The sequence below is a fragment of the Typopeltis vanoorti genome, chromosome 18, assembly GCF_054136105.1.
Source record: "Typopeltis vanoorti isolate ZY-2024b chromosome 18, IOZ_Tvanoo_1.0, whole genome shotgun sequence".
Taxonomy (NCBI): Eukaryota; Metazoa; Arthropoda; class Arachnida; order Uropygi; family Thelyphonidae; genus Typopeltis; species Typopeltis vanoorti.
The window spans coordinates 96,572,926-96,599,867 of record NC_143566.1 but is presented as its reverse complement, the minus strand read 5'-3'; the positions used below and the strand labels follow the sequence as shown (position 1 = coordinate 96,599,867).

The following is a 26,942-nucleotide window of genomic DNA, read 5'->3' as shown; positions in this document are numbered from 1 at the left end:
TGTTTTTATCACCCCATATTGTTGTGAGGGGGGGGGGGGGATTACTGGTGAATGTATCTGCCAGTGTGGGTGGGTTTTCTGTAAACAGAGAAAACCAAAGTTCCATCAAGCTGGCAGGTGATTAAAGTGTCTAGGAAGGGGAGGGTGTTGTTTTCCTCTTTTTCTAAGGTGAACTGGACTCTGGGATGTTGGTTGTTTAAGTGTGTTAGGAAGGAGTGGAGTGTATCTGAGCCATGTGGCCAAATAGCAAACACATCATCCACATAACGAAGCCAAATAGTGGGTTTTTGTGGGGCGGAGTTTAAGGCTTTCTCTTCAAATGTCTCCATAAAGAAATTGGCCAAGGGTGGGGAAAGTGGTGAACCCATGGCTGTCCCCTCTATCTGTTTGTAGAACTTTCCTTGCCAAACGAAATAGCCTGAGTTCATTGTGAACTGAAATAGGGCTGAGATATCGGGAGGAAACTTGGCTTGGATAAGCTCAAAGGTTTCTTTGAGTGGGACATTAGTGAATAGGGAGGAGACGTCAAAACTGACCATTATGTCAGTGTGTTGGAGTGTGAGGTTTTCTGTAAAACCTGAAAACCCTTTTCTTTAAAGCCTGAAGCACTCACCGCACTTTCACGTGGTCACAATTTCGCCCTAGCTCCAAAAAGGATACCTGCTGAAGAAATCATGATCCAAATAGAGCGTGGAATTCGCAACCTGCCTAACCACATCGCCAACAACGTGAGACTGGATGTAGTCGGTGTTCTCACGAAAGCCAAACCTCCAAAATTCAACTTATCCAAAAACGAATATACAGCCCTACAAGAATTAAAAAACAACAAAAAAATAGTAATCACCAAAGCTGATAAGGGAAGCGCCACTGTGGTACTCAATCAAAAAGACTACAAAGGTAAGCTAAATTCTTTAATACGAGACCGTACTACTTACCTCCCTATTGAATATAATCTGACCAACTCTCAGATCAGAACTATCCACAGACTCCTTAAGAAAGTCACTTCTTGGCCTGTGGAAGTCACCAACAAACTTAAACCTTATAACTCTAGACCCCCCCCGATTATATGGACTCCCAAAAATACATAAACAAAATGTGCCATTACGTCCCATAGTGGATGGCATTGATTCCCCCACATATAAATTAGCCAAACATTTAGCCAAAACGCTCACACACCACACTGGCAACACACCATCACACATAAAAAACTCGGCCCACTTTAAAGCCAGTATAGAAAACCTCACACTCCAACACATTGACATAATGGTCAGTTTTGACGTCTCCTCCCTATTCACTAATGTCCCACTCAAAGAAACCTTTGAGCTTATCCAAGCCAAGTTTCCTCCCGATATCTCAGCCCTATTTCAGTTCACAATGAACTCAGGCTATTTCGTTTGGCAAGGAAAGTTCTACAAACAGATAGAGGGGACAGCCATGGGTTCACCACTTTCCCCACCCTTGGCCAATTTCTTTATGGAGACATTTGAAGAGAAAGCCTTAAACTCCGCCCCACAAAAACCCACTATTTGGCTTCGTTATGTGGATGATGTGTTTGCTATTTGGCCACATGGCTCAGATACACTCCACTCCTTCCTAACACACTTAAACAACCAACATCCCAGAGTCCAGTTCACCTTAGAAAAAGAGGAAAACAACACCCTCCCCTTCCTAGACACTTTAATCACCCGCCAGCTTGATGGAACTTTGGTTTTCTCTGTTTACAGAAAACCCACCCACACTGGCAGATACATTCACCAGCAATCCCCCCCCCCCCCTCACAACAATATGGGGTGATAAAAACACTATATAACAGGGCAAAATTAATCTGCTCAGATGACAAGGCCCTGACTATGGAACTAAACCACATCCTCAACACTTTCTTAGCCAATGGCTACAACCCCAAAAAAATCCAAAAAATACTAAAACCTATAAACCACAACCCCCCCCCCTCCACAATAAAGACTACACCAAGTCTATCACTATCCCCTACATCCAGGGCACCTCTGAAAAAATAACTAATATCCTCAAAAAATATGACCTTACTTCCTGTTACAGACCATATAAAAAGTTGGCATCCCTTATCCGCTCTACCAAAGACCAACCACTTCCCCTAGACCTACCTGGTGTATACCAGGTCCCTTGCAGCTGCAAATTGTCCTACTTTGGCCAAACAGGCAGAACAACAAATATCAGGATTTCAGAACACCAAGACTACAACCGGTTTCACCAGTACAGCCGCTCTGGGCTGGCAGACCATGCCTTAGATACCCACCATAAAATTCGTTGGAAGAAGACAAAAATAATCCATCGCAGCAAGTTTAAATACGAAAGACTATTCAAAGAATCTTCAGCAGCTCTAAAAAACGTTCCTAACCTCAACAAATTTGGGTGCATGAAACTGCCCCAAATTTGGAAGACTTTCATTTTGAGAACTTCAGCCCAACTGCCAAGACTACCAAATTAGCCCGCAAGAGGGCACCATTAGGACTTTAGGAACAAAATTAGTTCTTATTTTCTTCCTCATTTGCTTTGTTAGTTCCTTAGTGCACATACCATATCTTTATGTTCCCGAAGATGGCAATGTAACATTGCCGAAATATAGAAGTGATTCATTAAAGTTATCTTTAATTAATTTACTTTATATGTGTTGTCATTTCCGTAAATTAATTATCAGGTATAAGGTACAAAACATGTTTATTGGAAAAACATAAAACATTTACAGTTAAGAAAATTCAAATACTCAATGGATCAAAATTTACTCTAAGTAAAGGGTTCATACTAAATCACAATGAATCTCAGTATGCTAAATCCTTCAATTATGAAAGGATAAGATTAAGTGTAAGCATAGTACTACCAGGATATAATTTCTTTCACAAGTTATTCAGAGAACACACATTGAACACTTTCATTAATACTCTATCAATAACTATCTTAATTCTAAATTTCATTAAGCAAGCCTAGCCATTCTCAATCAAAATACTGCCTGTCAACAATTCTTGTTTGTTCCACAGTGTCTTAATTAATTCAATCAATTTCTCATTTAAAAGTTCTCTACTAGTGTCCTTTAGTTACAGTATACACAAATTTCTTATTATTCTAAGCAATTTTTAACATAGAATGAAAATCTTTACATTACCGGATCCTTTCAGATTTCGTGTCACCATCTCATGTAGATCTGGATTACCTTACTGTATATTCATTGGCCGTCTTTGCGCCTGGTGATGCACTACGCTTTTCTTTTAATCGTTTCCGACTGTGACGGGCTATCTATCGCTCCGCAGGAAACTTTCTCCAATGGGACATTCTGCTAAGGCTCGATTACGCATAGGCCATCATATCGCGATCAGCTCTGCTTGGAAATCTTCAAGTATTCTCAAGAAAAGAATCCGCCATCCATCATCACCGTAGTCAATCCACTGCTCTCTCACGACTCCCCCAACAAACCTCCTAAAACTCGAATCCAGGAACCGAAAAGGAAAAAGCCTTGTAAAATGGCGCGCGTCTTTTATTCACCCTTTTCGGGCGCCCTCTATTCGATGTGGTTTTCACCCACGAACCCCCATTGTTCATGCCCCTTGGGTGATCCTACACTCTCCCTAATCTGTTAGGTTACATTATTCCAGGTAGCCGTTCTGATGTCATTTTCTGCATAGGTATAGCCTCCATCGCTACGCTCGACTCGTACAGATTATACGCAATTATTCCAGATTATTACTTATAATTTTTCTCAGAATTTCGTAATGTACTAGACAGCTTAATGGAAATTACAAATAACTTAACAATTCCCTTACACAATTCTTACTATTTTGATACAAAATTCTCTGCTTCTCATTTCAGTTATGCAGGAATAACTTTCACTATATGGCCACACATGGACTACACATTATTACATAACATAAAATAATACTTCATAATCATTAGCTGATGTGCAGATATCTCCTTAATTAGTAGTATTTATCATGTTAAATCCTGAATAAAGAATTTACTTGTAAAGCTCTCCATTCAGGTTCTAACACTGGTAAGCAGTTACCTCATTAAATCAAAAGCATTAAGTCTCTTTGCAACCTTGAAAGAGTAAGGTTATCAATGATGGAAAAGAAGAAGAATTCCAAGCTAGTGTTGGATGATTTGAGCGTTTCAAAAAGAGAAATAGCCTATATAATGTTCGATCACAGGCAAAGCAGATAATGAGGTGGTTGCAAATTATCCAGAAATTTTGGAAAAAAAACTGTGGAAGAAGTGGGCTATTGTGACCAACAAATATTTAATGTTGATGAAACCGGCCTTTTTTGGAAGTGAATGCCTTCCAAGACTTTTCTGGCCAAATCAGAGAAATCTCAGCCTGGCTATAAAGTCGCAAAATTGAATGAATTACTGCTAGCAATATGCAAAGCTGTTTGGAAGAACATTCTTCCACATAGGGCAAATGATTTTACAGGTTTTTCAAATGAAAAGGATGATGCTGTTGAGGATATTGCCAACATCAGGCATGAACTGAATTTTGATGAAACTGACAATGATAACATCCAAGAGTTAATTAAATCTCATTCTGAGGAATTGAGTGATTCTGACCTACTAAATTTAGATGCACAATAGGAAGATCTTGAAGAATATGAAGAAAATTTAACCACTGACAGTCAGCCAAAAGAGGTGCCACAGAAACAGTTTGAAAATATTTTTTGTACAACAGTTTTCAAGCAGCAATGCTTAGAGGCTGACCCTGATGAAGAGAGAAGCAGTAAAATTTGCAGAAGAGAAAAAAGGCAATAGGGCCATACTGTCAGTCGTATGAAAAAAATAAACAGAATGCCTGCCAAACTATGTTAGCTCAATTCTTTGTTAAGAAGTAGAATAATAAATTTATATTCTAAATATGTTTTGTTGTCTTTCAGCTTCATGGCTTTCCTTTAACTAGACATTGAGACATACCCTAATTCTTTTATAAAAAAAATTAAGGGTCAAAAAAGAAATTTGAGGAATGATTATATTTTTTCCCATAAGTTATTATACTTGATTAGTGCATTTTCGATTAATATGCTCATTTTAAAGAACACATTAGGTGCATTAATTGAGGGATCGCTGTAATGTACATTGAATAAAAGGAAGGCTAGCATTTTCTTTCCCATTGCCAAAATCCATATGGCTGACAATTAAGGTCTGTTTGTAATTTTGTTGCATAACCCTTTTTTTATCAATCAAGGCAAAAACCTCTTATTAAAATGCTGAATTTGTTCTATGGAAGAAGCTGATCATAATGCTATAAATGATAAAAACCAAACTAAAAAACACTACTTAGTTGCTACAAAGAACAGCATAAGAACAAACCATATTAATTATTTGTAATTAGCTGTTTTAGAGAAAGGTAAACTACACATAATATTACATACTCATATATTTATGATGGATAACACATCTCTATAGAAAAATAGAATTCAATAAAACTCTAATATATTTCATCCAATATTAAATGGAAATAGTCAGGAAGAAAAGAGAAGTTCATTAACTACATTCAAAACATGAATCACAAGTAAGTCATGTAGCATGTGCATACCACATTGTATCTTAGTAATGGCTGAGTTACCAACACTATTAACGTTCAAATGAACAAAATGAATAGCTTTTCATCATTATCAAATTCTTCATGGGATTAACTTACTATTGACAATTTTCCTCTAAATTAATCAGTTATCTGTCAAGACTCCAATATTAAAGCATCTTATATTTCTGTCTTCCAAGGCACTTTTTGCTGTATCAATCCACTTAGATCTGGGTCTTCCTCAAGATCTTTTTCCTGCCAGCTTGGCAAAATTGTTTTGTTAAACTTTTCCTCTGCCATTCTGTTTAAGTGACTAAACTGCCTAAAACCACAAGATTAGCTCTGCTCACATATTCCTGAATAATAACTAGGTCACATCCTTTCCTAATGTACTCGTTTTTAATCTGATTCTGAGACTGATGTCATCTATTCAAAATCCTATTCTTTCTCAGAATTCTCATATCTGTGGTCTTCAATTTTTGATCAAATATTTTACTGCTAATCCAGCTCTCAGACCCATAAGTTAAAATTGGTTTGAAAGGTATTGTATACAGCTAGTTTAGCATTTTCACTAATTTGCTTTTCTAATTCTGTTATCTACTTCCATATTTAATTTGCCATCTTCACCAAAATTTGTGCCTAAATAGCTGAAATAGTTCACTTATTCTATAGGTTCTCCATTCAGGTGGCAGTTGACATTTTTAGTGTTTCTACCTATTTTCACAGTCTTTGTCTTTTTATTGATGATTTTCAAACCAAATTTATTATTGCAGTTTTTCAATTTAGTTATAGAATCCTGCAGACTTGTATTGAATAGGAGTATAATAACATCACTAGCATAAAGTAAAGACCTGAGATTAATCTCCAGTTTTGATATCAGGTTTAATGCTACTTTCCTTCATAATGTGAGTGTGCATGCACACACACTTTCACTACAGAGTTTATTTCTATTTATAATATATATGGGATAACTTCATCATCATCATCAAATTCCTGCCATGTACCCTCAAGGGGTGTACAGGATATGACAGTACTACATGAAAAAATTACATCATTACTAACTTCCTATCTACAATTTTCCTCCAAATTAGTCTGTTACTTGTCAAGACTCCAACATTATCAGATTTTATATTTCTATCGTCTAAGGCACTTTGTACCGTATCAATCCACCTATATCGGGTCTTCCTCTGGGTCGTTTTCCTGCCAACCTGGCAGAGAACACTTGTTTTGCTAATCTTTCCTCTCCCATTCTATTTAAGTGACCATACCACCTGAGATTAACTCTGCTAACGCATTTCTGGATGCTGACAATGTCAAGTTCTTTCCTAATATCCTCATTTTTAATATGATATTGCCATTGATGCCATCTGTTCACGCCTCTAATCTTTCTCAGGACTCTCATATCTGCGGTCTCTAGTCTTTGGTCAAGTGTTTTACTTCTGACCCATCTCTCAGATCCATAAGTTAAAACTGGTTTGAACACTGTCTTGTATACAGCTAATTTAGTGTTCCTACTAATTTCTTTCTTATTCCATATGAATTTATTCAATTGACTTCCCACCATACCAGCTTTGCTGATTCTGTTGTCTATTTCTATATTTAATTTACCATCTTCACTAAAAATCGTGCATAAGTAGGTGAAATGTTTTTACTTGTTCCACAGGAATCTCCATTCACAACACAGTTGACATTTTCAATGATTCTGCCTATTTTCATTGTCTTTGTCTTTTTATTGCTGACCTTCATACCATATCTATTACAACAGCTATTCAATTTAGTTAGAGAATCTTGCAGACTTGTAGCGGATTTATTTAGAAGTATAACATCATCCGCATAAAGCAAAGAGCTGACATTAACATCTCCAATTTTGATATCAGGTTTAATACCACATTCCTTCATAATGTGATCCATATAGATAATGAATAACAGAGGGGATAATGTACATACTTGTCTCACACCAGATTTAACATTAAACCATCTACCTGTACTTCATTCAATTCTAACTGCTGACTTACAACTCAAAAAAAGACTAAGTATTGCTTGATATAATGCCCCATTGACACCATATAACTGCAGCGTATTGAATAGCTTCTCTCTTGGCACCTTGTCGTATGCCTTTTCCAAATCGACAAAACTTAAATACAAATCTTTGTTATATTCCCATGCTTTCTCGACTATTTGTCGTAAAGTGAAGATCTGATCCTGACAGCCTCTATTTGGCCTGAATCCAGCTTGTTCTTCACCAAGCTTTTCTTCCACAATTCTTCTCAACCGTTTCTCAAGTATACTTGCATAGATCTTGCCAGGAACACTCAGTAGGGAAATACCTCTGTAATTTTCACATTCAGTTTTATTTCCCTTTTTATATATGGGTACTATGAGAGCTCTACTCCAATCATCAGGAATTCGTCCCTCTGTCCAGGCTTTCTGAACTATGCAGTGCAGCCACTGTAAGACTTTTATACCACCATACTTCAGCATTTCTGGTTGAATATCATCTACTCCTGCTGCCTTTCCACATTTCAAGCCTTTGATGGCTTTTTCTACTTTAGGAATGGATATGTATTCCTGATTGCATGCCTGGTCAGTGTTTTTTATCACTGTGCTGTCATCACTGCTTGTTTCATTTAGCAGTTTTTCAAAGTAATTACTCCATACTTCAAGGATATCTTTTTCTCCTGTTTTCATGTCACCTTTATCATCTCTAACTCCTTTTACAGCACTCTTTCCTCCATTCCTAAGCTTCTTCAACAACCTCCAGAATATTTTGCCACCTTCTTGATATTTATTTTCTATATTCTTGCCAAAGTCCTCCCATGACTTTTGTTTAGCTAGTTTTACACACTGTTTAGCGTTCTTACATTTGTCTCTGTCTTCTGTAAGAGTAAAAGCTGACTTATTTGCCAGGAACGTTTGATATGCTTTCTTCTTTTCTTTCACTGCCTCTTTAACTTCCTGTGTCCACCAGGGAGTTCTGATTTTTTTATCCTTGCACACAACCTCACCACATGCCTCTCTGGCAGAATCAATCAATGTTTTCTTCAGAATTTGCCACTGAATATCCAAGGTTTGATTCCTGTTCTCAAACTCTTTCATTTTCTTTTCAATAATCTTTCTGTATTTTAGTCTACAGTTCACATCTGAGAGCTGCTCAACATTTATTCGCTTTAAAATTTTCTTACATGTTATTCTTTTCAATATGAAATTCAATTTTATCTTGCTCAAGACTAAATAGTGATCACTTCCAATTTCAAATCCGCTGTACACTCTGGTGCCCTGCACCAGGGAGAAAACATCACTATCAACAATAACATAGTCAATGAGACTTTTCTTATTCCTAGCCTCTTCTCTCCATGTGAATTTGTGCACATTTTTATGTTGGAACATGGTGTTAGTTATAACCAGTCCATGTCCTGAGCAGAAATCCAACAGATAATTGCCATTATTATTAGCTTTGCTCTTTTCTCCAAATTTTTCCAAAATATTTTTGTATGTCTCACAATCATTTCCTACTCTGCTATTTAGATCCCCAACAAGGAGCAACTTTTCCTTTTTCATTGTGTCAGTTGCTTTTTCTAAAGCCTTAAAAAATTCCTCCACTTCTACCTTAGTAGAACCTTCTGTGGGACCATAGGCACAAATAAGTCTCATTGTCCAGTTCCCCATTCTCATATTTACCCACATTACTCTACTTGAGACTGACTGCCATTCAAGAAGATTAGCCTCGTATTCTGTGTTGAATACTATGGCTACTCCTTCTTTTCCTTGATTGTCATTGCCTGAATATAAAATTTTGTATTTATTGCTCAGAAAGATCTCACCAGTTTTGGTCTTTTTTGTTTCAGTCACCCCTATTATGCCGATCTGGTACTTATCTAATTCCTCAGCTAGCTCCATTTCTTTGCCATTCAGGCTTCTTACATTGATAGTACCGATCTTTAACTCTGGTGATGTTGAGTTGGGGTTTGTTTTCAGATTTGTTCCAGTAGCTGACTTTTCGCTGTTCGCCCTGGTTCCCTGGCGAAAACAAAGGGGGACTTGTTTAACCGGGCGACGCCGCAGCCGGCATGAAATTTTGTCATGTTGTACCATCATTTTTTATTTTGGTTTAACCAATAAGAATACAATTTGGTCGGCTAAATCCCAAAATGCCAGCCCATCCTCTTCGTTCAGTATCAAAGTAGATACCCAACAGGTTGCACCACGAGAAGGTGAGGATTGGACATTAGGTCAGAAGCCCTGGTCGGTTCTCCGCATTCCTTTAAAGGCTATGTGGAGGTCTCCTCTCAGTTATACAGCTTTGACCCTTAAGCACCCCATGGGATAACTTAAGGATCAAATATATAATATATAAAATCTGCAACCCACACGCCTTTAATCTATCTTCACAGACCTGTCACCAGTTTGGTCACTTGGACATCTACATCACCTTTATCAACTATTGCCCATCATCCATCCTCCATCATCACCAGGTTCATATCCTGATCAATTTCCTGTATTCCAATATTATCAATATAATAGAAAGTACATAATCTTTTCATTCTGAAGTGCCTTACATTTTATAACATTAAATTGATGACCACTGTCCTTTGCCTACACTGCTAGTTTATTTAAATCATCCTGCAGGACATCTACATCACCTTTATCAACTATTGCCTTGCAATTGTGCATCATAAGCAAACAACTGAATATCCACCATTAAATCTTTCACCATATCATTAATATACAAATTAAATCATGGTGGCTCTCTGTTTTCATCAGAGAACCAAGGCAAACAATGAAAGCTGCTAGAACAAACTCTAACTCAATATCAGCAGTGTAAATGTTGTAAATGGAACATTATATCAAGTCTATATTTGGATTAAGTCAGCAGTTCAAATTGAAGGAGGCACAGGAAGATGGACTGATAATAAATCAGGCATGAGATATTTGATCCGATAAATCCCAAAACTGCCAGCCCACCCTCATTTGTTCAGTATCCATGTAGCATGTACTAATGTGCATGCACCATGAGAAGATGAAGATTGGACAATAGGTCAGAAGCATAGGTTAGTTTCCACCTTTCTTAAAAAGCTATATGGAGGTCTCCTCCCAGTTATACAATTTTGACATTACATGAGTTACCCCTTATATATTACAAATAGAAATAAACCATGTACTGTGAGTGTGTGTATGTGTGTGTGCACATACACTTGCACCATGCATTACTAGGGACACCACAATTTAATTTGTATATTAATGATATAGTGGAAGATTTGATGGTGGATATCCAGTTTTTTGCTGATGATGCACAATTGCGAGGGTAATAGTTGATAAAAGTGATGTAGATGTCCTGCAGGATGATTTAAATAAACTGGCAGTGTAGGCAAAGGACAATAGTCATCAAGACACAGAAAAATTATGAGATTAAGAAATGTAAACATCATAGAAATACTGCTTAATAGCACACATCTCATCTACAAGCCACACAATAGAGTAAAATGCAGCTACAATGAGAGAAAGAAATTTTCATATCATGTTTGTAAAAGAAAAAAGGAACTGATCTGATCTTATAATACTTCAGGCAATAGTTATTCTAAATATCCTCTGAAAGTAACTTTGAAAGATGATGGAAAATATGATGTTTACAATATGAGAATAGCATTTCCCATATTGTTTAGGTTGTTAAAATTTTTTTATTGATCATTTTAATCATCTTATTTGTATTTTGTAAATCAGCATCTTAATCTTGACAAATCTACCAGATATTAAGATAGTGAAATTTCTTGGTTATAAGTACTTTGTGTTTGTTACTACAATAAACCCAATTATTTAGATAAAAAAATAATCATACTATCAGAAAAGTGTTTAATAAAATATACTTACACTAAGTTGGAATTTGCTTCCCTACCTACAACTGGCAAAAGTGGAAAAATAGCCATCGTTAAGCAAGCAATAAACCACAACACACTTAATACCTAAAATAAATCAAAAAGTAAATTATGAGATTAGGAGATGTACTTAAAAATACTCCTTGTGCTTATATGTATGATTTCCAAACAGTAAAATGTGTATTAACTTTTAATCTAACGATTAATGATAGTTTAATTACTACTACAGCATTCCATTGATATTCTTTTCCTTAACTGAAAAAAAAAATTAAAAAATCAATTTCAGTGATGTAAATGGTTAAAGATTATGATGCTAACTTAATTACTAATCATTCTTCTTTGGTATAACTGTAGAATATTTTACCTTGATGGAACTGTGTTTCACTCAGGATTTCTACATGAGTGCAGGTCACAAAGATGCCGCCAATGATCTCGATCTTGAGCCTCTCTCTCTCCAATGTTATACCCATAGATTTCATTAATGGATCTTCTCATCTAAAGAGAAAAGCAGGAAGGTGGTCTTCCTGCTTTTCTCTTTATTCTTGGTTGTATTCTATATGTCCATCTGTTATTCCTGAATCTGGCTTTGTGACCTATCCATCTCATCTTGCTTTCATATACTGCAATTACCACATCTTTTATGCGTGATCTCTTTCTTAGTTCTGTGTTCTATTTTGCTGATGTTACAAATCCTGTGCACGCTGAGTTATTCTGAGAGTTTCTTGTCGTGTTCCATGTTTCTGATCCATATGCGAGTGATGGAAGAATGTCACTATTAAATAGTTTTGCCTTCACAGAGATGTCAAGATTTGGATCAGTAAGTGTTTCTTTTTTTTTTTTTTTATATAGAATTAAAAATTAAAATAAAAAAAAAATTTTTTTAGTAGAATATTTAACATGTTAAATTACTGTTTATTTTTTTAAATTACTGTATTTTTTACAACTGAAATTTAGAAATGCAGGATTTCCTGTCTTATTTCCAAAAAAAAAAAAAAATAATAATAATAATTAGTAACAAGTAACAAAACTATGGAACTATGGGTCACCCTCTTTTCCTTCCTTAAAGAAAGGAAAGAGAGTGATTCATAGCTTAAAACTACTGACCTAATTCTAGCAGGTGCAGGTTCAAATCCTGCTATGGGCATGGATGTTTGTGAATGTCTTTTAGGTGAAGAATTTTATTACCACACAGTGTGAGAATGTCCCCTTAGTCTCTAGAGCAGAGTTTCCAGAATATGGAATTGTGGTGAGAGTCACAAAAAAAAAAAAAAAATTGTCACACAAAGCTTGTGTCTTTAATGCAAAGAAGAAAAAAGTTAGTCTTTCATAATGATTAAATATCATGCAACAAAAAGTGAGAACCATTTCACTAACTGGCGGATACAGTTTTACTTGAAGTGCCAAGTTCATATGATAACTCATGAGAATGTGGTGAGATCAACTTCGACAGCATGATGCAGTTTTTTGGGAATGACTGCGAGTAGTGGTATCCGGAGAGTTCATCAAAAAGGCAATTAATCAAATGACAATTCATTGAAAATGCAATTCATAGAAAAAACAATTCACCGAAAATTTTAATTTTTTGAAAATGTTATGATAAAAGTGATCTATTTAGAACAAAAACTGAATTGTGCAGAGTGAGATAGCAATGCTACTTTAATCGGGAAAAAGTATAGAACAATATGGTTTCTTATTGTCTTTCTTGTCCGATAACTGTTTCATGTCTGTTCATGGGACTGATTTGTCTGTTTCTGGGAGGGAAAAAGCCAGCCTATGCAGGCTCAATTATTATTATTGTTACTAGTAGTAATATATAACTTCAATACAGCGATTATTATGCGATGAATTTTATTCATCCCATAATAATTCAAATAGAATAATTATGGGATGAATAAAAGTTTCAAATAGCAAATCTGAATCAGAATTGCTATTTGAAACTTTTACAAGAAAATGTCAAACTGTTCCAGTTTTCAGTTCAGCTATATTCGAGGCAACAAAGAAATAACGTGTCCAAATTATGTATTTCAATAACTCTCTGACTTAGCGGAATTAGTAGAAGTTGTTGGTACAAGAAGCAGTCTGCACGGTTCAGTTTTTGTTCTAAATGAATCACCTTCATCATAATATTTTCTAAAAAATTTTCAAAATGATATTAACAATTCCGCTTTGGCTGGATCAATTTAATGAAATTTAGTTTTAAAATTTTTGGTGAATTGTTTTTTCGATGAATTGCATTTTTAACAAATTATAGTTCGATGAATTGTCTTTCGATTAACTGTTTTTTCAATGAAATTTCATGGAACTGTGAGTAGCTATTCAGAATGAAGTTGGAAATGATGTCCCTCCATAACTTTCTTTTTTTGAACCAGTCAACTGCAGTGTTCTTTTTTTCACAGCTTTCTGGCTTTTCACTCTGAAGATTTTCTGAATGTCATAAAATAAGCTTTCTCACTCTACACATCTCCTAGACTAATGTTAATGAATTATTTTAGAATTACAGCAGAAATCCATTGCAATTAGCACCTCCAAGTTCAGATTCTAAGAAAATCAATCTTGTTAGTGTTATCTACAGATTAAGTCATTACAAGTTATTCTAATGACTGCTGTTTCTTCCTGATAAAATATACCAAGCTGACAGATTTCAAAGCAAGTAAGTGAACACTTGCTTTGAGATTATTTTACGATTTGAATAAAAATGATATAAGAATATAAGATATGATAAATAAAATTTTAGTTACTAATGAATTCAATATATGAATATGCAACTTACTTTGTTTGACTCCTTTAAAGTTGTAAAAAATGGCCAAGCTGCAAATGCCACAAGTCCAAGTGACAACAATTCTCTTCTAAAGAAAGATGCTACCTAAAATTCCATTTATGAGGACAGCTTAATTTTTTTATTTAATTGGGATAGGAAAAATTACAAATATTTATCAAAAGTTGAAAAAATATGTGCAAGCATCAGAAGGGACACGATTATGTATTAAATCATAAACAGCATTAATATACTGAGAATAAATTTAACCTCTTACTGTATTAAATACAGTCAAATAAAATTTGACTTAAATAGATATATTCTTCATAATTTAGATTTAAGTATATTCTTGAACTTTCACACTCCTTTATGAAATTATACAGAACTGCAAGAACATGTGTTTTTCTGAAATTCAACAGGCAGTTAGGGTTTCCATGAATGGCAACAAGCTTGCATAATTATTCTAGTATTAGATACATTATGACAAATATAGGAGAAAACAGAATATGCAAACTGGCTGGTTCAATCCAAATCATATGCAACTATATAATAAAATTACTGATAGGAATAGTGACAAGAACCATCTCTGTAGTAAATTTGGATGAATGATCATAACTGCCTAGGAAGAAAAGAACATCTAGAACTTTTTAAATGCAGGCGAGTTAGTCTTTTTCATATGGTGGGGTGTTACCACATGCAAAATAAATTAAGTGAAGAATACATGTAAATAAAAGACAAAGCTATGTATAAATGATTAACCATCATATCACAGCATAAATTAAGTATATAAAAAAGTAGTGAGTTATTTATGGTAGAGCTGACTGCTACATGCTACAAGGTGCATCCCCCAGATGGCAAATAAGGGAGTGAACTTTAGATATAAAGGTTAGCTGTAAGATAAGCAGGGAAACCTGATGAATAAGCAGTCGCAGACCAACAGCATTAGTTACTAACAGGGCATGGGGAACAGCTGTGACAACACTGCCTTACTCAAAACCTCACATTAGCACAAAGATAGTACTATGTCATGGTGAGCCAGTGCCACCATAAAAGCACTCATATATGATGGTGGACCAGCAACATTGTCAACAGAGAAGATGAGGAGGAGGAGCCAAACAGAAGTCCAGCCGATTATCATCTCCATTCAGCAGGTGGAAGACCCTCTACAAGGACAACAGCTGGTTAACATAGCCAAATTAGATAGTTATTGTGGGTGAAGAAAGCAAGGGGGAAACCACTTCACTACTAATCATAAGTAAAGTAGCACAAGGAAGAATGTCTATAAATGATACGTGAACTGGCGACTATGGGGCTATGACCTCAACAATCATTGTTGCACCTGGCAGGAGAGGTAACAGGGATTCTCAAGTTCTTAGCATGCGAAATCTTTGTATGAACATAGTCACATGGAATATATGCACCCTACTACAAGAAGGAAAGCTGGAGAATTTGAAAAATGAAATGAGAAAAAATAAAATAAATATTATAGGAGTAAGTGAAACAAGATGGAAAGAAGGAAAGTTTTAAAGCAATGAATATGGAGTATTCATTGCTTTACTTAATCCATACAGGCAGTGAAAATGGACAGGGCAGGCTAGCATTTTTAATGGATAAACATTCAACTAAAGCACTGATGGAAGTAGAGGTAATCAGTAAAAGGTGCATGATGGCAAGATCAACAGCCAAACCAGTGAATCTGATAATAATACAAATATATATATATATATATATATATATATATATGCTAACATCGGGACACAATGAAGATGGAGTGGAAGAAATCTGCGAACAAATCGAAGGACTATTGAGAAAGGCGAAAACAAAAGAAAATGTAGTGATAATAAGAGACTAGAATGCCTCAGCTGGAGAAGAAATACTTGACATTAGTGGAAAGTTGGCCTTGGAACAAGAAAGAAATGAGGACAAAGACTAATAGATTTCTGTAAACAAAAAACCTTATGATCCCTAACACCTGGTTTGAAGCCACCAAGAGGAGAAGATACATTTGGAAGAGTCCAGGAGAACAAAAAATGATTCCAAATCAATTCTAATTCCAATTCTAAAATAATGATACCAGAACCAAGTTAAGAAAGCCATGACTTTTCCAGGAGCAGATATAGGATCTGACCACAACCTAGTAATGATGAAAAGCTTGAAAGAAATGGAATGCAGAAATTTTAAGAGAAAAGGAAATAAAACAAAAATTCAGAGATTGCACTGACAAACATATAAACAAGTTTAAACAAGAAAAAGAACTGGGAACCACAGATACTGATACACTCTGGAAAGACATCAAAACAATAATAAAAGGAGCAGCAGAAGAATGCATAGGAATAAAACTACAAGAACCGAAAAAGCATTGGATCACTACTGAAATACTATGTAAAATGGAAGAAAGATGAAAACGGAAAAATATTAACACAACAGAAGAACAAATCATGTATAAAAAAATAAAAAAAATCCTAAAAAATGAAGTGGACAGAGAATCCAAAGAAGATAAAGAAAACTGGTGGAATCAAAAATGCAAGGAAATAGGGAAACTAGGAAGAAGTGATCTAACCTACAGGAAGATAAAGAATATTACACACAAACACAGAAGAATAACCATGTTTATGCTAAATGACAAACAGGGAATAAAGATAAAGAAGATGGCAAGAATATGTACAAGAGCAATATAAAGAAAGAAGAAAAAACCATTCCTGCAATTTTCAGAAAGGAAAGACACCCTCATAAATGATACAATGCAAATTACTCATGATGTATTTGACAATATACTCAACTTTGCAATGACTAAGGCACTAGGCATATATAGAATACCAATTGAACTAATTAAGGAAGCAAGTGAACAGGTAAAAGGACAAGGTATACCAGATGATATTTTTGAAAAAGGAATATGGCTGGAAGACTTTTTACACTCTCTCATGTACCCATCCCTAAGAAGATTAAATCGATAGAATGTACCCACTACAGGATGCTTAGTAAGTAATACATCAAAAATACTCATAAAAATAATAAAAGATCGACTGGAATCAAAATTTGGTTATGATTCCAGTTTGGTTTTAGAAAAGAAAAAGGAACCTGGGACAAAATTCTGGCCTTAAGGCATCTCATTGAACATATGATAAAACAAGGATGAAACCTACATATATGCTTTGTAGACTACAAAAAGGCATTTGACATGGTTTCATGGCATAAATTCTTCCCATTGTTGAGAGAGAGAAAGGAATAGAAGAAGAAATAATAAAGTTAATCAGGCAACTGTATAAAAATAAAACAGCAGTAGTGTCTCTGCAAGAGGGTTCATCAGAACCAGCTAAAACTGAGAAAGGTGTAAGACAAGGATGACTACTCTCCCCAATCCTGTTTAACATTATTGCAGACAAAATGATGAGGGAAGCTTTAAATAAAGAGTTTGGAATTGTTATAAATGGTAAAAGAGTAAATGTTATTAAATTTGCGACCAAGCAATAATAGCAGGTTGCTCTAACGGACATGAGAAAATAAAGAAAAGAATAAACAACAAAACATCCGAATATGGCATGAGAATAAACTTCACAAAAACAAAAGCAATGATAACAGGAAAGAAATAACATACTGCAAACATCAGAATAGAAGATAAACCTATTAAACAAGTAACCTTCCAATACTTGGGACAGTTGACTACAGAAGATGTACATCGCACAAAAGAAGTGAAATCAAGAATCACACAGGCAAAAAACTGCTATGAAGTTGTCATCAAGAACAGAAAAATTTGAATCCCATGGTGGACTCAGGAAAGCAGAGCAATGTGTAAAGGTAGCTAAACAGGAGTCATGAGCAGACTTTAGAAGATAGATATAATGCAGGTGGTAAAATGTTCTGGAAGCTATTTAAAAAACTTAAAAATGCAGTAAAGAGCTGTAAAAGTAATCAGAGATGATAAAGGTGACAAGAAAATTGATGATATCATGGATGTCAGGATTAATTACTTTGAAAACTGTTAAATGATACTAGTGAAGAAAGGTTGTAAAAAATATTCAACCAGAGGAATGAAACTAGGAGTATATATCAATACTTGTGACAAAAAAATCATTAAATGAAACATGAAGAGACAGCTGGAGTAGATGAATGATATTCAATCAGAAATGCTAAATTACTGAGGCACAGTAATATCCTGCCTTACAATGCTTCACTTTACAATTATCCACTCATACATAACTGGTAATTAGTTTACGGAATTAACAACGCATATAAAGTATATTAATCAAAGGTAACTTTAATAAATAACTTCTATATTTCGGCAACGTCACGTTGCCATCTTCAGGAACATAAAGATATGGTATGTGCACGCAGGCACTAACAAAAGCAAATGAGGAAGAAAGCAAGAAACTAATATTGTTCCTACAGTCCTAATGATGCCCTCTGGTGGGCTAATTTGGTTGACTTGGCAGTTGGGCTGAAGATCTCAAAATGTAAGTCTCCCAAATTTGGGGTAGTTTCATGCACCCAAATTTGTTGAGGTTAGGAACGTTTTTTAGAGCTGATGAAGATTCCTTGAATAATCTTTCGTATTTAAACTTGTTGCGGTGTATTATTTTTGTTTTCTTCCAACGAATTCTATGGTGGGTATCTAAGGCATGGTCTGCCAGCCCAGAGCGGCTGTACTGGTGAAACCAGATGTAGTCTGTGTGTTCTGAAATCCTGATATTTGTTGTTCTGCCTTTTGGCCAAAGTAGGACAATTTGAGGCTGCAAGGGACCTGGTATACACCAGGTAGGTCTAGAGGAAGTGGTTGGTCTTTGGTAGAGCGGATAAGGGATGCCAACTTTTTATATGGTCTGTAACAAGAAGTAAGGTCATATTTTCTGAGGATATTGGTTATTTTCTCAGAAGTGCCCAGGATGTAGGGGATGGTGATAGATTTGGTGTAATCTTTATTGAAGAGGGGGGGGGTTCACTGGTTTGAGTATCTTTTGGATTTTTTTGGGGTTATAGCCATTGGCTAAGAAAGTGTTGTGGATGTGTTGTGGAAAGAAAGTGTTGTGGAAAACTACCCCAAATTTGGGAGACTTACATTTTGAGATCTTCAGCCCAACTGCCAAGTCAACCAAATTAGCCCACCAGAGGGCATCATTAGGACTGCAGGAACAATATTAGTTTCTTGCTTTCTTCCTCATTTGCTTTTGTTAGTGCCTGCGTGCACATACCATATCTTTATGTTCCTGAAGATGGCAACGTGACGTTGCCGAAATATAGAAGTTATTTATTAAAGTTACCTTCTAATTAATATATTTTATATGCATTATTAATTCAGTAAACTAATTACCAGTTATGTATGACCAACGTATAAGCCTTGCTACTAGTATCCACTCATACAAACCTTGTTTTATGAATGCATTCACTCGTACTTGAGGTTGCCTGCAAAGAGAGAAAAATCAGAACTCCATTGTGGACAGATGAAGTTAAAGAGGCAGTGAAGGAAAAGAAGAAAGCATATCAAAAGTTCCTAGCAAATAAGCCAGCTTATGCTCTTAGAGAATACAGAGACCAATGTAAGAAAGCTAAACACTGTGTAAAACTAGCTATACAAAAGTCATGGGAAGATTTTGGTAAGAACATAGAAAATAAATGTCAAGAACATGGCAAGATATTCTGGAGGGTGTTGAAGAAGCTTAGAATTGGATGATAAAGATGGCATGAAAACTGGAGAAAAAGATATCCTTGAAATATGGAGTAATTACCTCAAAAAATTGCTAAATGAAACAAGCAGTGACAGTGCAGTGGTAAAAAACACTGCCCAGGTATATAATCAGGAATAATCCATACTTGAAGTAGAACATCAAAAGTCTGAAATGTGGAAAGGCAGTTCGAGTAGATGATATTCAACCAGAAATGCTCAAGTATGGAGGTATGAAAGTCTTACAGTGGAGGCACTACATCATTCAGAAGGGCTGGACAGAGGGATGAATTCCAGATGATTAGGGTAGAGCAGTCATAGTACCCATAGACAAAAAGAGAAATAAAATTGAATGTGAGAATTACAGAGGTATTTCTCTACTGTTCCTGATAAGATTTATGCCAGTATACTTCAGAAATGGTTGAGAAGGATTGTGGAAGAGAAGACTGGTGAAGAACAAGCTGGACTCAGGCCAAATAGAGGATGTCAGGATCAGATTTTCACTTTACAACAAATAGTTGAGAAGCCATAGGAATATAACAAAGAACTGTATTTAAGTTTTATAGATCTGGAAAAATCACATGACAAGGTGCCAAGAAGGAAGCTATTTAAAAAGCTACAGTTGTATACTGTCAGTGGGGCATTATATAAAGCAATACTTTGTCTTTATTTGAGTTGAAGCCAGCATTTAGAATTGAAGAAGTACATGAAGATGGCTTAACGTTAAATCTGGTGTCAGACAAGAATGTACCTTATCAACTCTGTTATTCGTTATCTATATGGATCACATTATGAAGGAAAGTGGTATTAAACCTGATATCAAAATTGGAGATGTTAATGTCAGCTCTTTGTTTTATGCAGATGATGTTATACTTCTAAATAAATCTGCTACAAGTCTGCAGCATTCCCTGACTAAATTAAATAACTGTTGTAACAGATATAGCATGAAGGTCAGCAATAACAAGACAAAGACAATGAAAATAGGCAGAAGCATTGAAAATATCAACCATGTTGTCAATGGAGAACCTATAGAACAAGTAAAACATATCAGCTACTTAGGTACGATTTATAGTGAAGATGATAAATTAAATATGGAAATAGACAACAGAATCAACAAAGCTGGATTGGTAGGAAGTGAACTGAACAAATTTATATGGAATAGGGGAGAAATTAGTCAAAACACAAAATTAGCTGTTTACAAAACAGTGTTCAAACCAATTTTAACTTATGGATGTGACAGCTGGGTTAGAAGTAAAACACTTCACCAAAGACTAGAGAATGCAGATATGAGAGTCCTGAGAAAGATTAGGAGGGTGAACAGATCACAACAATGCCAATATCATATTAAAAACAGAGATATTAGGAAGAAACTTGGCATTGTTTGCATCCAGGAATGTGTTAGCAAAACTAATCTGAGGTGGTATGTCCACTTAAACAGAATGGGAGAGGAAAGATTAGCAAAACAAGTGTTCTCTGCCAGGTTGGCAGGAAAAAGATCCAGGGGGAAGCCAAGATATAGGTGGATTGATATGGTAAAAAGTGCCTTAGAAGATACAAATATATCTTTTTCTTGTAGATAGGCTTATACACTGGTAACACATGACTATTAAATTATTTAAGGAATTTACAACGTATACTGGAATATTAATTAAAAGAAACTTTAATAAATATCTCCTATATTTCGGCAATGTCACTTTGCCATTCTTCATCATCATCATCATCAAATTCCTGCCATGTACCTTCAAGGGGTGTACAGCATATGATAGTATTACATGAAAAAAATTACATCATTACTAACTTCCTATCTACAATTTTCCTACAAATCAGTCTGTTACTTGTCAAGACTTTAACCTTATGAGATCTTATATTTCTATTGTCTAAGGCACTTTTACCGTATCAATCCACCTATATCATGGTCTTCCTCTGGGTTGTTTTGCTGCCAACCTGGCAGAGAACATTTGTTTTGCTAATCTTTCTTCGCCCATTCTGTTTAAGTGACCATACCACCTAAGATTAGCTCTGCTAACGCATTCCTGGATATTGACAATGTCAAGTTCTTTCCTAATATCCTTGTTTTTAATGTGATATTGCCATTCATGCCATCTGTTCACGCCTATAATCTTTCTCCGGACTCTCTTATCTGCCGTCTCTAGTCTTTGGTCAAGTGTTTTACTTCTGACCCAGCTCTCAGATCCATAAGTTAAAACTGGTTTGAACACCGTCTTGTATACAGCTAATTTAGTGTTCCGACTAATTTCTCTCTTATACCATATGAATTTATTCAATTGACTTCCTACATACCACCTTTGCTCATTCTGTTGTCTATTACTATATTTAATTTACCATCTTCAGTAAAAATCATGCCAAGTAGCTGAAATGTTTCACTTCTTCCACAGGTTCTCCATTCACAACACAGTAGACATTTTCAATGATTCTGCCTATTTTCATTGTCTTTGTCTTTTTATTGCTGACCTTCATACCATATCTATTACAACAGCTATTCGATTTAGTCAGAGAATCTTGCAGACTTATAGCGGATTTATTTAGAAGTATAACATCATCTGCATAAAGCAAAGAGCTGACATTAACATCTCCAATTTTGAAACCATGTTTATACCACTTTCCTTCATAATGTGATCCATATAGATAATGAATAACAGAGGGGATAATGTACATCCTTGTCTCACACCAGATTTAACATTAAACCATCTTCCTGTACTTCCTTCAATTCTAACTGCTGACTTACAACTCAAATAAAGACTAAGTTTTGCTTGATATAATGCCCCATTGACACTATATAACTGTAGCGTATTGAATAGCTTCTCTCTTGGCACCTTGTCATATGCCTTTTCCAAATCGACAAAACTTAAATACAGATCTCTGTTATATTCCTATGCTTTCTCGACTATTTGTCGTAAAGTGAAGATCTGATCCTGACAGCCCCTATTTAGCCTGAATCCAGCTTGTTCTTCACCAAGCTTTTCTTCCACAATTCTTCTCAACCGTTTCTCAAGTATACTTGCATAGATCTTGCCAGGAACACTCAGTAAGGAAATACCTCTGTAATTTTCACATTCAGTTTTATTTCCCTTTTTATATATGGGTACTATGAGAGCTCTACTCCAATCATCAGGAATTCGTCCCTCTGTCCAGGCTTTCTGAACTATGCAGTGCAGCCACTGTAAGACTTTTATACCACCATACTTCAGCATTTCTGGTTGAATATCATCTACTCCTGCTGCCTTTCCACATTTCAAGCCTTTAATGGCTTTTTCTACTTTAGGAATGGATATGTATTCCTGATTGCATGCCTGGTCAGTGTTTTTTATCACTGTGCTGTCATCACTGCTTGTTTCATTTAGCAGTTTTTCAAAGTAATTACTCCATACTTCAAGGATATCTTTTTCTCCTGTTTTCATGTCACCTTTATCATCTCTAACTCCTTTTACAGCACTCTTTCCTCCATTCCTAAGCTTCTTCAACAACCTCCAGAATATTTTGCCACCTTCTTGATATTTATTTTCTATATTCTTGCCAAAGTCGTCCCATGACTTTTGTTTAGCTAGTTTTACACACTGTTTAGCATTCTTGCATTTGTCTCTGTATTCTCTAAGAGCACAAGTTGACTTATTTGACAGGAACTTTTGATATGCTTTCTTCTTTTCTTTCACTGCCTCTTTAACTTCCTGTGTCCACCAGGAGTACTGATTTTTTTATCCTTGCAGACAACCTCATCACATGCCTCCTGGCAGAATCAATCAATGTTTTCTTCAGAGTTTGCCATTGAATTTCTAAGGTTTCATTCCTGTTCTCAAACTCTTTCATTTTTTCTTCAATAATCTTTGTGTATTTTAGTCTATAGTTCACATCTGAGAGCTGCTCAACTTTTATTCGCTTTAAAACTTTCTTACATGTTATTCTTTTCAATATGAAATTCAATTTTATCCTGCTCAAGACTAAATAGTGATCACTTTGAATTTCAAATCCTCTGTACACTCTGGTGTCCTGCACCAGGGAGAAAACGTCACTATCAACAATAACATAGTCAATGAGACTTTTCTTATTCCTTGCCTCTTCTCTCCATGTAAATCTGTGCACATTTTTATGTTGGAACATGGTGTTAGTAATAACCAGTCCATGTCCTGAGCAGAAATCCAACAGATATTTGCCATTATTATTAGCTTTGCTCTTTTCTCCAAATTTTTCCAAAATATTTTTGTATGTCTCACAATCATTTCCTACTCTGCTATTTAGATCCCCAACAAGGAGCAACTTTTCCTTTTTCATTGTGTCAGTTGCTTTTTCTAAAGCCTCAAAAAATTCCTCCACTTCTACCTTAGTAGAACCTTCTGTGGGACCATAGGCACAAATAAGTCTCATTGTCCAGTTCCCCATTCTCGTATTTTCCCACATTACTCTACTTGAGACTGACTGCCATTCAAGAAGATTACCCTCATATTTTGTATTGAATACTAAGGCTACTCCTTCTTTTCCTTGATTGTCATTAGCTGAATATAACATTTTGTATTTATTGCTCAGAAAGATCTCACCAGTTTTTATCATTTTTGTTTCGGTCACCCCTATTATGTTGATCTGGTACTTATCTAATTCCTCAGCTAGCTCCATTTCTTTGCCATTCAGGCTTCTTATGTTGATAGTACCAATCTTTAACTCTGGTGATGTTGAGTTGGGGTTTGTTTTCAGATTTGTTCCAGTAGCTGACTTTTCGCTGTTCGCCCTGGTTCAATGGCGAAAACAACGGGGGCCTTGTTTAACCGGGCGATGCCCCAGCCGGAATGAAATTCTGTCATGTTGCACCATCATTTTACATTGTGGTTTAAGCCAATCAGAATACAATTTGGTTGGCTAAATCCCAAATTGCCAGCCCATCCTCGTTCGTTCAGTATCCAAGTAGATACCCAACAGGGTGCACCACGAGAAGGTGAGGATTGGACATTAGGTCAGAAGCCCTGGTCGGTTCTCCGCATTCCTTTAAAGGCTATGTGGAGGTCTCCTCTCAGTTATACAGCTTTGACCCATAAGCACCCTGCAAAACTACTTGCAAATCATATATTGGATATTTTGCAGAAACAGCAGCTGACTGAGAAAATTACTGCATTTTCTGCAGTAATTATGCAGAAATTGATAACTGCAACACCAACTTCAGTGGATACAAACAAGGTGGTTTCAACAATGTATTTTTAAGACTCAACAAAGGGTTAAAAATGAACATTCATGCTATTGGCTGTGCTGCTCGTGTTGTTCATAATGGTGTACAGACAAGTGCTGATATTTTGCCTATTGATATCGAAACAATTGTAAATAAAATACAGGCAGTCCCCGAGTTATGAACGAGATACGTTCCTGAAAACGTCTTTAAGTTGGATTTGTACATAACTTGGATCCCTGATACACAGTGCATATACAGTAATAATAACAACACTACTATAATGGCTCATATGTGGCAATCATAATGCAGTGTAATACTGTAATAATAATAATAATACCGATGTACTGTAATAATAAGTTACAGAAACTATTGTGCTCTTTCTTTTAATTCAAACAAACAGAACATAAAAACAAATTCATACAAAAAGTTTATATAAGAAAAATTTCAAAAAAGAATATTAAAGGTTGCATCAATGTTTTGCTTACTGGAAGAGGCATTGTGAGACAAGAAGGTAGGCAAACATTAATCAGAGGATGGATCCGATACTGGAGAATTAGGATTTGATTCTGTTTCTGGAGGAGGGGGAGCTTACCATTGAAGTCAGTTTCTTGAAAAAGGTATCTAGGGTTGTTTGCACAGCCTCTTTCTTTCATCATAAATGGTCTTGTAGCAGCTGATGTTCTCACTAACTGTAGAGTAAACCTTTGCAAACAGCTGAATGTTAGGATCTTGCTCCTCAAGCTTAGCAATGAGACAAAAGGCTTCAGTTAATTCTTTTGTCATAAACTTTCTTGGCTCTGGATCTTCTAATTCTTTGTGTTCTTGTGTTTTTATCAGCTGCTTCTCAATCTCCATAAGGTCTTCACTGGTTAATTCTAGTGAATGGGACTCTAGTAAGTCAATGACATCATTTTCATTGATGTCCAATTGCAGTGCATTCCCACTATCCACCACAGCTTTTCTGGCTTTGGCAATGTTTTCTGTGATGCCACAAAAATCATCACAGAATTGAGGGCACAGTTTGTTCCACACACCCGTTTGTTCCACACACCCTTCACTTCTTCCCAAGAATCAGCAATGTTTTTGATGGCATCATGGATGTTATAATTCTTTCAGAACTCTCTCAAGGTCATCACATCATCTTCCATAGCCCTGAATGCTTGTGGGAATGTACGCCATAAGTAATAATCCTTAAATGCAGAAATGACTCCCTGGTCCATTGGCTGTAGTAATGATGCAGTGTTGGGTGGTAAAAATATGACCTTTACATTAGGGTGAAGGTCATCTAAAGATGTTGAATGTCCAGGAGCAATGTCCAGCACAAGTGGAGTTTTAAAGGGAATTTTCTTTTTCGAATTTTCTTCCACAGCAGGAATAAAACAGTTCAAGAAACAATCTTCAAACATGGCAAGTGTGACCCAGGACCTTAAATTTGACTTCCAAATAACGGGAAGAGCTGCTTTAATAATGCAGCAAAGTGCGGGTTTGTTTACATGTGCGAAAGAAACTATTTCCTGAATTATTAATTTAATTATTATTTATCCTTATGGGGAGCCTGTTCATGAGTACAGAATGCCATAAGTCAGGTCATCCATAATCTGGGGACCGCTTGTATTTTCAGTATTTCCACCGTAATACAAGTGTGTTCCAGATAGTGTACAAACAAGATCGTTATGATTATTAATAGCTGTGAATAGGATTATTGACATGAGATCTTACTTTTTATCACAAGATAAATGTCCTATATTGTTGAAATCATTTTTCAGTAACTACAATCAATACGTTGGCTCCATTTCATGCAAAGCCAGCTGAAAATATTCAAATATTCTCAGCAACAATAACAAAAATAAAAACAAAAATATTTCGGCAACTGAAGTGGTAGAAGAATTGGAATTGCTCAGACAGAAAATTACAAATAGGAAAGCTGAGAACTTTCAAACATTTAAAATGTCATC

The 26,942-nt window shown here is 35.7% G+C and overlaps 1 protein-coding gene across 1 annotated transcript in view; it reads right to left on the bottom strand.

The window, feature by feature from the left end:
- Positions 1–26,942, bottom strand: part of LOC150096967 (GPI ethanolamine phosphate transferase 1-like) — a 311,441-nt gene that overhangs the window by 128,453 nt on the left and 156,046 nt on the right. Inside the window, exons 15-16 of the mRNA XM_090408103.1 lie at positions 14,177–14,269; positions 11,402–11,493 (exon numbers count right to left, since the gene is read on the bottom strand). Of these exons, the coding sequence (XP_090264229.1) occupies positions 11,402–11,493; positions 14,177–14,269 (185 nt within the window). The remainder of the gene's footprint in view (positions 1–11,401; positions 11,494–14,176; positions 14,270–26,942) is intronic.